General features: G+C 33.1%; 2 protein-coding genes across 4 annotated transcripts; both read right to left on the bottom strand.

The window, feature by feature from the left end:
- Positions 1-597: 597 nt before the first annotated feature.
- LOC128160988 (uncharacterized) lies at positions 598-2298 on the bottom strand. Its single transcript, XM_052824262.1, has one exon. The coding sequence runs from the start codon at positions 2296-2298 to the stop codon at positions 598-600; it is 1701 nt and encodes a 566-aa protein (XP_052680222.1).
- Positions 2299-5331: 3033 nt separating this feature from the next.
- Positions 5332-10464, bottom strand: LOC128159030 (uncharacterized). 3 transcript variants are annotated; one of them, XM_052822061.1, is made up of 7 exons: positions 10330-10464; positions 10139-10193; positions 9239-9326; positions 8607-8836; positions 8061-8211; positions 7681-7812; positions 5332-5521 (listed from the first exon to the last, which is right to left on the bottom strand). In XM_052822061.1, the coding sequence occupies exons 3-7, from the start codon at positions 9321-9323 to the stop codon at positions 5388-5390; spliced, it is 732 nt and encodes a 243-aa protein (XP_052678021.1). In that variant the 5' UTR covers positions 9324-9326; positions 10139-10193; positions 10330-10464; the 3' UTR covers positions 5332-5387. The 3 variants fall into 3 exon arrangements, with proteins under 3 accessions (XP_052678021.1, XP_052678022.1, XP_052678023.1); XM_052822062.1 differs by having other exon boundaries at positions 10139-10259; positions 10330-10437; XM_052822063.1 differs by lacking the exon at positions 10139-10193 and having other exon boundaries at positions 10330-10443.
- Between the last annotated feature and the right edge of the window lie 4089 nt (positions 10465-14553).

The raw sequence follows: 14553 nt of genomic DNA, 5'->3' as shown, positions 1-14553 counted from the left end.
GATAAACATCTTCATCATTCCTATGATATGAAGGTAAAGCAAATACCGGTAACATGTGCTGACTTTTGCAAAGAATAGCATCAGCTTTGCGTGTGTTAAGTTTCAGTCAAATCGTGAGAATAATTTTTTGAAAAAAGTGATACTTGTCATGATGATATATTCATTTATTAAAGAGAAATAATTTGGTTGCGATTATATGTAGGTATCGACGTGTGTGATATAGAAGCACTAAACATCCCCCCTGTTATTTTCATAATAGGAGTAACCTGGTTTGTCAAAAACAAGCAATGTGGCTAAATGAGGTTTCGAAATGTTTGTTGACTCTATAGGGCTACGCACTCTAAGAACATCGGGTGGGCTTTCACATGTCTCGTGCAAAGTTTTAATTCAAAACAGGAGTTAAAATTATTTTTCAACTATTTTTCAAAAAGACGAATTATTCTAGCATTTATTTAGTTAATAATATATATCTCGTCGTGTATGTTGTTGAGATGTTGATATTGCACTGTACAAATGTAGCAATTTTTTTCAAACCTCGTTTATTGGTATTATATAACAGTTAGTACTATATAGTATATAATTCAATTGTCAGTCTCTTTATACTTGGTATATTAAAACAGTTTGTTTTTGATATTGAATTTTCTTCACTCTGCCAGTAAACCTTTCAGCCACAAAGATATTTCCTTCTGTGTCTACACATAAGTCAACTGGACAGTCTAAACCACAGTTGTCGATAAAGCAGAGAAATTGTCCGTCCTGATGTAAAATGTGGATACGGTTGTTGAAACTGTCTGCTATTAGGATCCGACTTTGACTGTCTGTAGTGATGCCGTATGGGTCAAATAATCCTTTGTCAGTAGAATGTTGTCCCGTATAAGTGAACAGGTGTTTTCCGGCTTTATTGACTACAACAACCGCACTCGCCCCCCAGTCAGCAACACAAATGTCCAAGTTTTTGTTCTCACTAATGTATTTATATGAAGGTCCATATGAATAGAGAGGCTGTCCCCTGTCATTTAACTTGATACTCTGTTTCTCAATGGAGCCACAATAACGTATGATTTTTGATTGTTTGTCATGATCATTGTCCATGAAAACCAAGAGGTCATCAGAAGAGGTACAACAGACAAATCGAGGTATCCATCCCTTTAGTTTTACTACCTCACGAATATTTGTATTTTGCACTATGTTCACAGTCCTATCGACATAATCAGTATAAACAAGATCTCCATTCCTTGTCACTTCTATGTTTGATGGCATGTTTTCTGATTTAGTCTTAATTGATTTAACCAGTTCATCTTGGAGGTTATAGAGTTTCATCATATTGCTGTCACCACAAGTCCATATTTCTGTATCATTCACAGCGGATACACTGCGTAATTTATCAGAAGTTCCATAATTGGTATGTATTTCTGCTATGATCCGTGGCTCAGCAAGGAGTGGCATATCTGGTTGAGAGGATTCAGCATCTTCAGAATACAATATATGTCCAACATCTTCTGCTCTAACTAATATAGGGTTCAGTTTGCCAAATTGATGATAAATATCCTCTCTATCAATGGTGAAAGGTATGAACTTAGGTAAGGTCACAATGGGTTGAGGAGGCAAATTTCTAAATTCAGAATTCCTGGATTTGTGTTCATAGACAAGGTTGATATCATTGGAGGCAAGTAAATTATGTAAATCAACAATACTTTCTGTTATTTTTGAAATACTGCGGTTGATTTCTTCTTCTTGTCTTTTAAGAAAAATAAGGTGTTTGGATTCCATTCTGTTAAGCTCGTCTTTCATTGTCTTGATAATAACATCGATTTCTCTGAGCCAATTATCCTTATGTTTACATAGTTCTATAATAATTTGAAGCGAGTTCCTCTTGAGATCAGCTCTTTGAGATGGAATATAAGATACAATTTCCTTGTAACTTGGATAAATTGACTTCTCCAGTTCTTGTAATTCTCTACTCAATACTTCTTTTTTTCTTTCAAACCACTGTAAAATATCTACTGTTGTATGGCCAAGATGCTCGCAAGATGAAACGCATTGCAGACATAGAAGAATATCACATTGTTCGCAGTATAGTTCACATTGCTTTGTGGAATGCGTTAGACATTTTGGGTAATTAGGCCTAGATCCTCGCTCAAAAAAAGACACTATTTTGTGCTTTTTGGATTTATCTGAGAGATGTTCTCCCACGCAGACTTTACACAGACTTAAATGACAAATGTCGCAGTACAAATTGGGAACAGACGTCTTACAGAGTTGGCACCTTACCAAATCCTGGAGGTCATTCAGGGCCATGGTTAGCAACCTTTATGTAAAACGATTCATAAGATTAGCAGTCACGTTAATCCCTTATCTGCCCATGTAAAATAAATATGAATTGATGTATGAATAACTAAGCAAATAGAAAATAAAATTTATATTGCTCTTAAGGCCAATGTTCAACACTAGTTAACACAAATATATGACATATGTGAACTGTGGAGAACATACCAGAGGAAATTCAAACTAATTTTGAATTATGTGACTAGATTACTTATTAAATGATATGATGTAGATAATAAATATTGTTACTACATATTGTTTATCACAAATGACTCACCTTTAAAATGTACCGTGTTAAAAAGTTGTACACTGTCCATTTCCTTGCTACCTAGTTTATATCACGTTATTTATTTAAATCAGCCTACCTTTTTAAAAAATATATATATATTATTAATAGATTTTGTTAACTTAAAGTACGTTAAACTCATAGATAAGGAGAGATAAGAGGAGAAATTTAAATCGATTTTTGAAAATACCAAAGTTGACGCGATTTTAAAATTCATTTTGTCCCGACATAAGAATATCGTAATTTTTTACCTATTTTGTCGATAATATTGCATTTTAAGCGCCAGCCAGTTACAATTGTGACTGTAAAATATAAATTGTCAGACCATGTGTTAAAAAAACTAAATTAACTTTATTTGCTTTACACTCTCGAATCAATAAACCAAATTAATTATTATTTATTATTTTTTTTTTTTTAGTTTTTGCTCTTTTTTTTTGCAAATGTATTATTTTATTATTTGACAGTTTTGACTCTTTAATTGGCAGTTTAATAACATATAATATGTTGGATAGTTTATTGTTCAACTTGATCTTACTACGCCTGGATAACAATAAATCTCGTGATCGATCAAAATATTAGCGTCTGCTATTCCTTTTACGATTCGTCTTGAAGCATAACCGACCTATTCTTTACACAACTCGTGGTATGGGTATAAAGAGAGAATCAAAGAGATGAGTAAATATATTCAGTAAAAGACTCTATTTGGTGATTTAATTTATTCGTGCTATGAAGGTAGCGATCATTGCAGTAGAAAACATTGCCCTCTGACTCGAGTTAAATTCATGCAGTTCTCCTTACTGCTCGCTATCTTTATACCCACATGAATCACCAATTGAATTTTTTTTTAAATCACTATTATTCACTTTATCTAAAAAAAAGTATTGTTTTTAAACAGCCATTTTCAAAATCAAATCGCAACCTAATTAGGTAAAATCAATTAATCTGAGTATGAAAATGCGCAATTTTGAACTTTGATTTTAAAACTGATTAAAAAAACATCATATAACAGTTTTTTATTCACCATTTAGATATGTTCAGCTTAAAATATCAATGCATGTCTCACTTATGATTACAAGTCAAGCCTGTAAAAACCAATCACACGTTATTATATATATATATAATAATGCACTCTGTTGAGTCAAATACATGTACATTTTTTGAAACAACGTATTGTATACATATGTAACAACGTTTTCGTTATTATACGCATTGCGACCTGTCTTGTATGATATGATATGTTTGATTCCTTTCTAGTAGCTTTTTGCCAGGGAAAAATAACCAAAACTAGACAACATTGAGATGGTGATTATCTCAAAATTGGACCAAAGAGAGGAAATATTTGCTCCAGACATGTTTTTGTAATAGAATTCTGCTATGACTTTCACATTTGACCTTGAAACTTGGTTCACGGTAACTGCACATTAGCCTAATAGGTCTAAGAAGAGAATGTATATGCTCGGAAAAAAATTAGCGTGATCAAATATGACCTTGACCTTTGACCTACAAACTTCAGTTAAGGTCACTGTACACCCTTTCTCCATAGACAATCCTGTGAATGAAGTTTAAGCCAGATTGGATTGAGGGGAGAAAAGATATGCTCCGGAGAGGGATTTTTCATATAGTTTTGCTATGACCTTTAGCTTTGACCTAGAAACATGGTTCAAGGTCATTGCACTACCTTTACCCAAAGGTATTTTATGGATGAAGTATAAGTCAGATTAAGCAAAGGGGAGAGAAGATATGCTCAGGACAAGATATCTCAGACGGACGGACGGACGGGCAGACTGATCACTAAAGGGCACCCGCAGTGCGGGGCCCTAATTAAAATATTATTCTTTCCACCAAATAAAAGCCAAAAAAGAACATTTAGATACTGTCCATATAAGAGGTTCTACCTTACCTTTGTTTTTAAGATTTTTGAAAAAGTGGTGTTGATCATACATGCACTCATGTTCTATATGCGTGTGTAGATCTACACATGCAAAGGTGTGTTTAGTATTGCTTATTTATGATTTTATTTGGACAGTCTTTCAATTAGCTCGTTCTCAATATTTTCAACTGCGTAATATTTTAAAGTGTTTTGCCAAGTGCCGCATAGCTCTCGTTGAATTTGTAGGTAGGTTTTCTTCAGAGCAATAGACCTATCAACACTTTACAAAAGTTATGTCCCTTGGCTGCCCTCTTTTAAGGAAAAACCCGTAGATTTCTCACAGCAGACTTGTAGTTTAAAGGTTTATAATTTTATCATTTGACATTAAAAATCTGTTTCCGCTCTGTGTTTTGATTGCCTTCAGATGAAGCAACACGCATATCGAAGGAATTAATTAATTTTTTTAAGATTTCATCACAGGACGCCCAAATACTTGGTTGCATAAAGAAGAAAAAGGTTGGGGTTTTTTTCCTTTTGACCTTTGGGTTGACCCTGCAAAGGTAAACAACTTTTGCAAAGTGTGGATTGGACTATTAACGGTTTTGTGCAGCATCACCATTTCGAGGACAAGTCATGGAGTGGTTTGTTTGACCTATTTTTCTACTCTTTTAAACAGCTTGTTAAAATATATGTCATTGAACACTTTTAAGACCATCTGTCATTCTTAAAAACATGTTATATTGAATAATCAAAGAAAACGATCACACCTTTTGTTTGTGACATTTTGTCATCTTCAAAATATTGGGTTTGAGGCAGTACACGTTTTTCGTGGAAAAAAACAACACTTAACCAGCTTTGAAGTTTTAATGAAAAAAAAATGAAAATCATAAAAAATCGATATAAGATCTAGATGTGTGACAATGAGTTATCCCTTTTTAAAAGATCTTCCGCGGAGTAAGGCGGAGGGGGGTGTTCATCATTTGGCGAATATGGAGGTGGGCTTGGACCGTCCGTTGGTGTAAAGTTCAAATTTTCGATACCTGGAAATATAGATAACTTTTTTATGCTACAATATCTATCATTAAATTGTTTGTGTGTTCTTGATTACGTTGTGTAACACACTGAACGTGACATTTAAACAAATGAGGAGGATCCTATGAAATGGGGTAAAAATTCGTGTTTTCGACAATACAGCAAAAATTGTGTAAATAATCTGAAATTAAAAAAAACCCATTGAAGTGCGCACTCTTGTGAATAAATACAGGGTGTATTAATGTAACCATATATAAATAGTGCCTGTTTGGGAGGGTTAGAGTTGAAATTGACACCCCGAGAAAACCATTGTCAATTGACGCGAAGCGGAGATGAACAATGGTTTCCGAGGGGTGTTAATTTCAACTTTTACCCTCCCAAACAGGCAATATTTTTTTATTATAATGAATGTCTTAATTTCAAACAAAAGTTTACTGCTTTTACCAAGGCATGACGTGAATTCTACGGCGAACCGTACGCGCATAATTTCCTCGGATGTAACAATTCGTTGTGTTACCCTTGCCAAGTGTTAAGCTAACGCGTAGGGTAATACAATGAAGCACAGTGAAGTGGTAACATTTTCGTTCGAATGGAATGTTCTAAACTTTGTATCGAACGTCAATTGTTACATAAGACACGCCCATTTCTTTTGAAACGAGGAAAACAGTATTCGTCACCATGCTTTTGGAACCGCCACTCTTCTAAACAGCACAAGCAGGAATTTCACACACGTACATGAATTATACACAAAAACACACATAAACACACTTTTTTCTTTCCACCTCTATGTTCAGAAACAGTGATATTGTTCAAAATAAAGAGTCAAGAATATTTTTAGTAACAAAGGACTATGTGCGGTATGGTCAAATATCTGCCCCCGATTTCAACCAATTTTTAAATAGTATCGTATAAAAATAAAATCTTCACAAATTGTATAGAGGATGCCTATAACTATAATAATGATTTTAGTCATCATTGCTCTCTCGCTGTGTATCTATGACGTCACCTAAATGGCCCAATTCCCGCAAATTTGCAAACAAATGAACATTTTCTCATTTTTGCTCTATATTTTGCATTCGGAAGTATAGAGCGCAGGTCTGCTCAAGTGCGATTTTAACATATGTTTTTCTTCAGATAGTTATACACATTATACTAAAATATGGTACTTGAGCAAGCCTGCGCTCGATGTTTCCTAGTCGATAAACCATCGGAAAACACATATATTTTGCTACAAAACATCAATTTATCAAAATAATGCAATATTCATGACGTCATTTCTACATTATGACGTCACTGTGGTGATAACCTTTTACACTTTTATTTCCAATATGATTCTAACTATCTTTCACCTTATTTTAAAGCTCTTTCTAAAACTTTGATTTTGGGGGGCAAAAATTGCATAAAACCGCACTTAGTCCTTTGTTTGTGCTAACATTGTGATGAATACTATTTTTCTCGTTTCAAAAGAAATGGGCGTGACTTATGTAGCAATTGACATTCGATACAAAGTTTAGAACATTCCATTCAAACGGAAATTTTAACCACTTCAATGCGCTTCATTGTAGAACGAATAATCAACTGCGTCTAAACGAATCAGATTTCAGTATTAAACATGGAAGTTAAATAAAGCACTTTATTATCCTTATATTATCGTAAATTGAATGTCTAAGTGTTGTGTATATCAGACGGAACAAATTGTCTTCAACATTTGGGATTTTTTATTTTGATGTCCGCTACATACAAACCTTTCTACATTTATTTATCTCCTTTTGCTGTTAAACTGTCCTACCAACTATACTTAGCCTATTATTTGGAAAGTTTGCGTTTGCAATAAATCATTATAATCATTATCATACATATTGAAAATACAAAAATGTGTACAAATGAATGACCATGAATCAAACAGGTATTTTCGTAATTTTATTCGCCAATACTTCCAGTAGATATGCCAACTTATCCATCGCTGTTACCCTTTTATGAGCTTTTCATGATACACAAAGTAATACCTTTTTATTTTGTAACACCAAAGAAAATTAGATTTAATTATAAATTGCATGAACGTTTTCAGATGTTAGACAGCAACTTTGCTCAATAGAAACCATTGATGTAATTTATGAATTGTTTTAACGTTGCGTGTGTTTGTTTGTTTAATTGTTCGTTTGTGTACCTGGCAGACTATATATTGAGCGTGACCTGCGTTGGTGCCCTGTCGCTGACCGCTGTCGTCTCCTGGCTAGAGTACAAACCGCCACTATAATGAGCCACAGAATAATACAGGCTGCTACCAGCCCCACGCCGTCTGAAAAAAGGAATAGAGTAGGACATGGGTACATGTAATGTCAAAGCAGCTTTTAAAACCCCCTTAGATTAACTTTAACGCTTGCTATTACATTATTAAACATTTAAATCGTTTTAATTAAACCGCACGCATTTTTCTAAATCATGCAATATAACTCTTGTGAAAGAGTACAAATTTCGAATCAGTTGAATCCAAGAATCAGTTGAAAAAGTTATGTTTCCTTTGCTGGCTGTTTGCAGGTTACTCACAGTACGTAGTGTCCTTGGCGTATACTTTTAATGTAAAGCTGGTTGTGTTCACTTTCCAGACCAGCTCATCGTGCATTTTCACATCAATATCCAAATTTACCCCTGGATCATAGCAAAGGGTTTCTGGCTCTTTATCAGTACATGCAACAGTCTTAAATCAAAGGTTGAAAAAAAACAATTCGTTAGTTTTCATAAGGCTGCAAACAAACAAAGTAAAAGCAAACACATGGCATTAAAAGAGAAAAGTCAGAGACGTCAGAATTTTGGGGTTTTTAAAGATTATGGATGGCATTATGACTATTTTCAAAACATCATTATAATGGTCTACACTGTCATCAAAGACTGGGTGTACATGCAAATTAACAACATGACAAAGTTATTTATTTCAATATTTTTAGAATTTAGATTGAGTGACTATGACAGTTCGAGCCATTTGCTTTTTCATTTACTGGTGAAGGTGCACAGGCGCCAATAACACGATTATGAAATAGCGGTGGAGCAAATCACATGAAAGGAACGCTGAAGGGGTTAAACAGATTTTAAGACCTTGACACTGTTATATCTGAGATACAGCTGGGAGGAACAGTCTTCCATATCCCATACAACAGGTTTGACACAGATCTTGTAGTCATCAAAAGAGAAGATGCTGTCCCCTACGGCGTAAAATCCCACCCCACAGCCTTTAATGGCGTAACCGTGCCAGACGATCTCATAAGTCTGAAACTGGTTGACTGTGTGGGTTTGGTAATACTCGCACTCATCCTTGTCCACATTTACTGCAAATCACAAAAAGGGGAAAAATAGGAAATACATGAAAATTTATTGTAAAGTTTTGACTAGAAAATTTTTGTTCACTAAATTAGGGTTCCTTAAAAATTAAATAAATTGTAAAAATAAAATAAGAACTTAGAGGCTATTTTTGATTTTTAACGCTTACAAAGTCCATACCTGCCCACTATCTTTAAAAAACGGACTGCAGCCCCCTGTCTGATCAATTGTTAATTACAATTCACGAAATACTTTTATATGCAATAATGTATTTAAACTTTTTGACACTCTCCTTTTTCATATTAGTTATGTTTCGTTTGCATTGCACATGCACAATTTGAAGTTTGTCAGTTCTTTATGTTATGGCTTCACATAATTGTGTATCCACACGTACATTTATCAGCACTTACTTGTATAGGTTTTAGCAAAAGCATTGCTTACACAAAATAAAACAACTAGGCTGGAATATTCGAGTTTTCTGTAAAAGGTGGCCATGTTCTGCAAGCAAAAAAGAATTAGAGATATAAAAGATAATTGCTATAAAAAATGAAAGTTATAAAGAAGTAAGAATCAACTCAAAAAGCAAACACATTTGAGGTCGAAGATGCACTTAATCGAGTTTTTCTTGAGAAACTTTGGAATATATCTACCTTAGTTTAAAGCCACGGGGCCTTTAAGGAGGAATGTATCTTGTTATTTAATTCATTACATCACATTTCTTTATTCTTTAATTACAGATGATCACATCAGAAATATTCTAAAAGTATTTTAGGAAGCGAAAAGTTTGATAACTCTCAGAGTCAATTTTAGAAAGCGTATGCATAGGCCGCGGAACCGGGTCAAAATTTCTGATAAGTTTATCCCCCCTCCATAGGCACACTTTTAATTTGCTTCCGATGTCATTGATATGTAAATACAGGTAAATGTTTTTCTAATTATAAAATAGGTTAAATGGTTAACCTACATGTGATAGTAGATATATTTGATTTCATGCCTACGTTTGTGAGTTCGACCCTTTAGATCGCAAGCATTAGATTTGACATTTCACTAATCTTTCCAATTTAATTTTTAAAATTAGCAAAAGACACAAGTAAAAAAAAAGACAATTATGTACACCTATCAGATACCATAGTAAAATTTTTATTCTTATTTCAATTGAAATATCGTAAAGAAGATTTTACATGTACGATGAATATACTTTTTGAAATTATGAGGACCCAAACAATACGAAATTCTGCATCTACACAATATCATTCTATTCTCAGTCTCGTTTGACCCTGATTTCGTACAAGTTTACACAAATAACATACCTTTATAACATCTGTATTTGCTGAATCAATCAGGTGTCGACAAATATATGTATGCCTGGTGATAATTAAGGAGTTGCATCACCAGCGTCAATATCAAAGGTAAATCACCGATAAAATAAATCTAAAAATAGCCCGCGTGTTTACAAAAATAAATAAATTCAAGTCACCTAGAACCATACATAGATACATACCTTGTTGAAAACAACTTATATTTTATGGTGTAAAATCTAATGAAGTAGTTTCCTCGTCACTAGATTACTCCTATACAAAACATGTTGTTATCCACCCAACTCTCGGCGTGTTATTATGATAATATACCACGGTGATATACATAACGGAGGGTAGATAAGATAACTTAATCTAATATATACATGTACGTATTTAAGGATTTGTTAGTCTTTTGTATGGTGGACCTGCTTTTACATAATGACTACTCTATCATCTGCCTGCTTTAACTTTTGAAGATATCTGTGTATTAAAGTAAAGTATAATCTATCACTAATACTCTTATGGAAAAAAAACATCGTTACACGAGACAAAACACTTATTTTGGACAGAAATGACAAGCAAGATATGCTTATATAGGGCTGTCCTAATTGAAGTTATTTTTGATTCACTAAACCAAACCGAGGAAGTCTGGCATGTCTTCTTTCAAAGCATATTCAAACAATTTCAATTTGTTACATGTACTTGCTATTACCACATTTTTTTTTATAATTAATTAATGTTTTTAATGTGATAACTGTTGCAACATTTGCTACAACTTTAAAATATATAAAAAAAACAATGCGTTAACATTTAAACCAAGTTATCGCAACTTGATTTCTTCCAAAGATATGGTCGATGTTAATGCATATAAAACAATGTGCATTTGACTGTAAACCTTACGACTTTTAAATACTATTAATGGATATTCAGTTTTAACATTGTTTAACTTAATAGCATATAGAATAAACCCTAACCTGATTCGATTTTTTACAGCTACTTTATAACTTTGAAACTCTATTCAAAAGTCATCGCAGGCAAAGACATCTTTCAAGTATCTGATATTGATGACAGCGTTACTTGGAACTTAACTAAAGTTGCAATAGACAGCAGACCTTGGGTCAGAACTGTTGCATACATGTACGATATCCTTATTATGAGCCATATATATCTATAATCAGATACTGAACGAATTTTAAAACTGATGCCGTAAACAAGGACTTTATGTGACAAATACATGACAATTTAAATGAAAGCATGCATTGTTATTGTGAAATAATCTAATAGTTACGAGCAAAGTACTTGTAAGCTATCATCAACGCTGCGTAAATGTTACAGACGAATAGAGATAGAGTGCTGTGCATGGACAAACGAGCTGTTTGTCAATATTCATGAACAGTTCGTTCTAATCGAAATCGTCAATTTTGATTTTTTTTTTTAAATTTTCACCCATCATTACATGTAGTAGTAGTATGTTCTTCTAACCCGACTTGTGCAGATTAAGTTAAGTTCCTTTTCCACTGGAAACGTCATCGCTATATATATATATATATATATATATATATATATATATATATATATATATATATATATATATATATATATCGAGTCGAAACGTGGCAGCTACATCTTTGTATTTTAGATTTCAAGCCCGAGAAAGAAAAATCCCGTCCGACGCAGCGGACGGTCTGTGAAGAAGTCTCTAGTGTCGGATCTGTTTCGATCCGGTGTTTATACATTTTTTAGTTTTTATAAATTATTTAGTTTTTAGTTTAGTGCTAGTTTTGTAGATGTTTTTCTTCTTTCATATGTAGTTTTTATTTTGTTGTCCTGAAGAATGGACGGGTCGTCCCGAAAATTTGACAATATTTTACTTAATTGTTCGTGTACATGTACTGCCATGTGAGGGAACCAGAAATTTAATGGCATCTCGATAATTATGAAATTATCCTGAATATCGTTATGATTCATGAATAGAGACATGGAGTTTGATGTCGGGTCCAAGCAGCGTTATATTCAATATATCATTCACTTCATCAAATTTAAGTTTGAGCGAGGGAATCAGATGAAAGATAATTCTAGGGATACTGACAAATGCATGTAGTAATTTTGTGATGAAATACGATGTTGTTTGTCTGGAATTATGATCAAACTCTTTAAAGGGGCATGGTCACGGTCTTGGCCAAATTCTATTTTTATGTTTTTATTATTTACAATGCTTTGGAAATGCATTTCTAATGATCAAATGAATTTTGAGAGTCATTTGTAGAGTTATAAGCAAGATACAGGGCTCACAATTATTTGTCATGTAAACAATGCTCGTGCCCTGTTTTTGTTTACATACGTTCAATATACCAGTAAAAATTCTTTTTCCAACTTTTTTTCTATCTTTTTATTTATTTTAAGCATAGATAAACAGTTCCTAACGTTTAACACATTCGTTTTGGGTTAAAACTGAAAATTTTACTTCAACGTTCAAAATGGAAACAAACGCTTTGTTTACATAGCGAAGAATTTCAAGCTCTGTAACTCGCTTATAACTCAACAAATAACACTCAAATTCCGGTTGCCTATTACAAATACCTTTCTTAGGCATCGTAAATATTAAAATCGGAGAAAACAAATTTGACCAAAATCGTGACCATTTAATCATTTTAAATTTCCTTTTATCAAATTTATTTAGATTTTTATTATGTTTTTTTTTTCATTTTTGAAATTCCAATACCTTTTTATTAATAAGGATGACTTTAAATGTGTAGCTAAAATGTTTTACTCGAAATAATGTAGTCATATCTAGAAACAGATTTATTTGATCCTTCCATTCCATTTATTGGATTATTATACGCGTTATGCATCCCTCGTTTTAGGTTTTCTTAACTCTGATTTGATATTGCGAAAACTAAGAAATCATTTCTCACAACAATAGATTTTCAAGGTTGTGAGGAAAGCGCTATCTGTATTGATTCTACTGTAATGACCACAAGCTACACATATTTCGATTCTTCTCATGAATAATTTGAAGCGTACGTTCAAACGTATTAAAAATTTGCGATTACTAATTAAACTCACTTGTGTAGGCTTTTGCTAAAACGGAGTTCACACAAAGCAAAGCAACCAGATTGAACTAGTTTAATGCACTTTTCATCATACTCGCGTTCTAAAAATTTAAACAAAATGTGTCTAAGAAGAGCGTGATTTGTAGATTTTTTAATTTGAAAATAAATTATATGATTGTTTTATCGTAGGAGCTAAATACATGATACCTATTTTTTACCAACTTGAAGCTGCATAATTAGTGTCAATATTTAAGGTGAATAACTGATTAACAACACCATAAACAGTCTAGACGGACTCCCAAAACGGAGTCAACGGAAGTAAATTTCTGTAAGCATTTTGGACTCCGTTTTGGGAGTCTACGCATGCGCACTGGTACAAAATATGGCGATTTTTCGGTGAAAACATGGGGTCAACAAGAAATCGTCTTGCAAAGTGCTGCATGTGTTGGCAGACTTCTAACATGTTTTAAAAGACCCAGGATGTAATTTACTATCGATCGTATTTGCACGAAAAAGGGGTTTATTTGCACTTAAGAAAGTTATTTCTCTTCGAAGTTGGACGTTTGGACGATGCTTAAAAAGTTATATTTTTGTGTTTTTCATGGAATTTAATCGTTAATAAAAGGTAAATTGCATTAAATTTTACTTCTTTGATATTGTGTTACAATTTAAAATCACCAAACCTACAAATTGATAAGTGCGTAAACGAAAAAAGCTTCGATTACTAACAAAAACATGGGTGCTCTAGCGATGATTAAAAACGTCTTTTTGGTATTTAAAAAATAGGATTGGTTGTTTAAAAGCCCAGAAAATGAAACGAATTATCACTCTAGATTCAATAACTCTTTAAATTGAACTGATAATTATCATCAAAACAGTTATAATTGTTCGCGGCATTCGCGATGTTAGGAAACCATGTTAAATACATAATTATTCAAGATAATTGGATAATTTAGCATGAAAAAGATTAAAATGAGACTATACTTTTAACAAACAATGATAAATAAACATACCCAAGCGTTAAATATATTTAAAAACAGCTATAGTTGTGCGTGATCAAAGTTTTGGGTGAATTTTTCATTTTAAAATTAATCTTACGTAATACAACTTAACGGTTATGAACATATTACATTAATATGACACATAAACGTTCAGATATGTTTTTAAAAGTTTAGAATTAATTTTTGTCGTGTTTTTGGCCAAATTTAGAGATTTATTTAGAACTAATTATTAAGGGGCATAACTCGCACGTTGTTTACATTAGAAACGCCATTTTACCGCAATGCATGATGGAGCCAAAGACTCCGTTTTGGGAGTTAACTCCGTTTTGGGAGTCCCGTCTAGACTGATAAAAGCCCGGGGCGTCAGATGTCC

Source organism: Crassostrea angulata, chromosome 8 (genome assembly GCF_025612915.1).
Source record: "Crassostrea angulata isolate pt1a10 chromosome 8, ASM2561291v2, whole genome shotgun sequence".
NCBI lineage: Eukaryota > Metazoa > Mollusca > Bivalvia > Ostreida > Ostreidae > Magallana > Magallana angulata.
The sequence above is the reverse complement of the archived record's forward strand: the minus strand, read 5'-3'. Positions and strand labels throughout refer to the sequence as shown.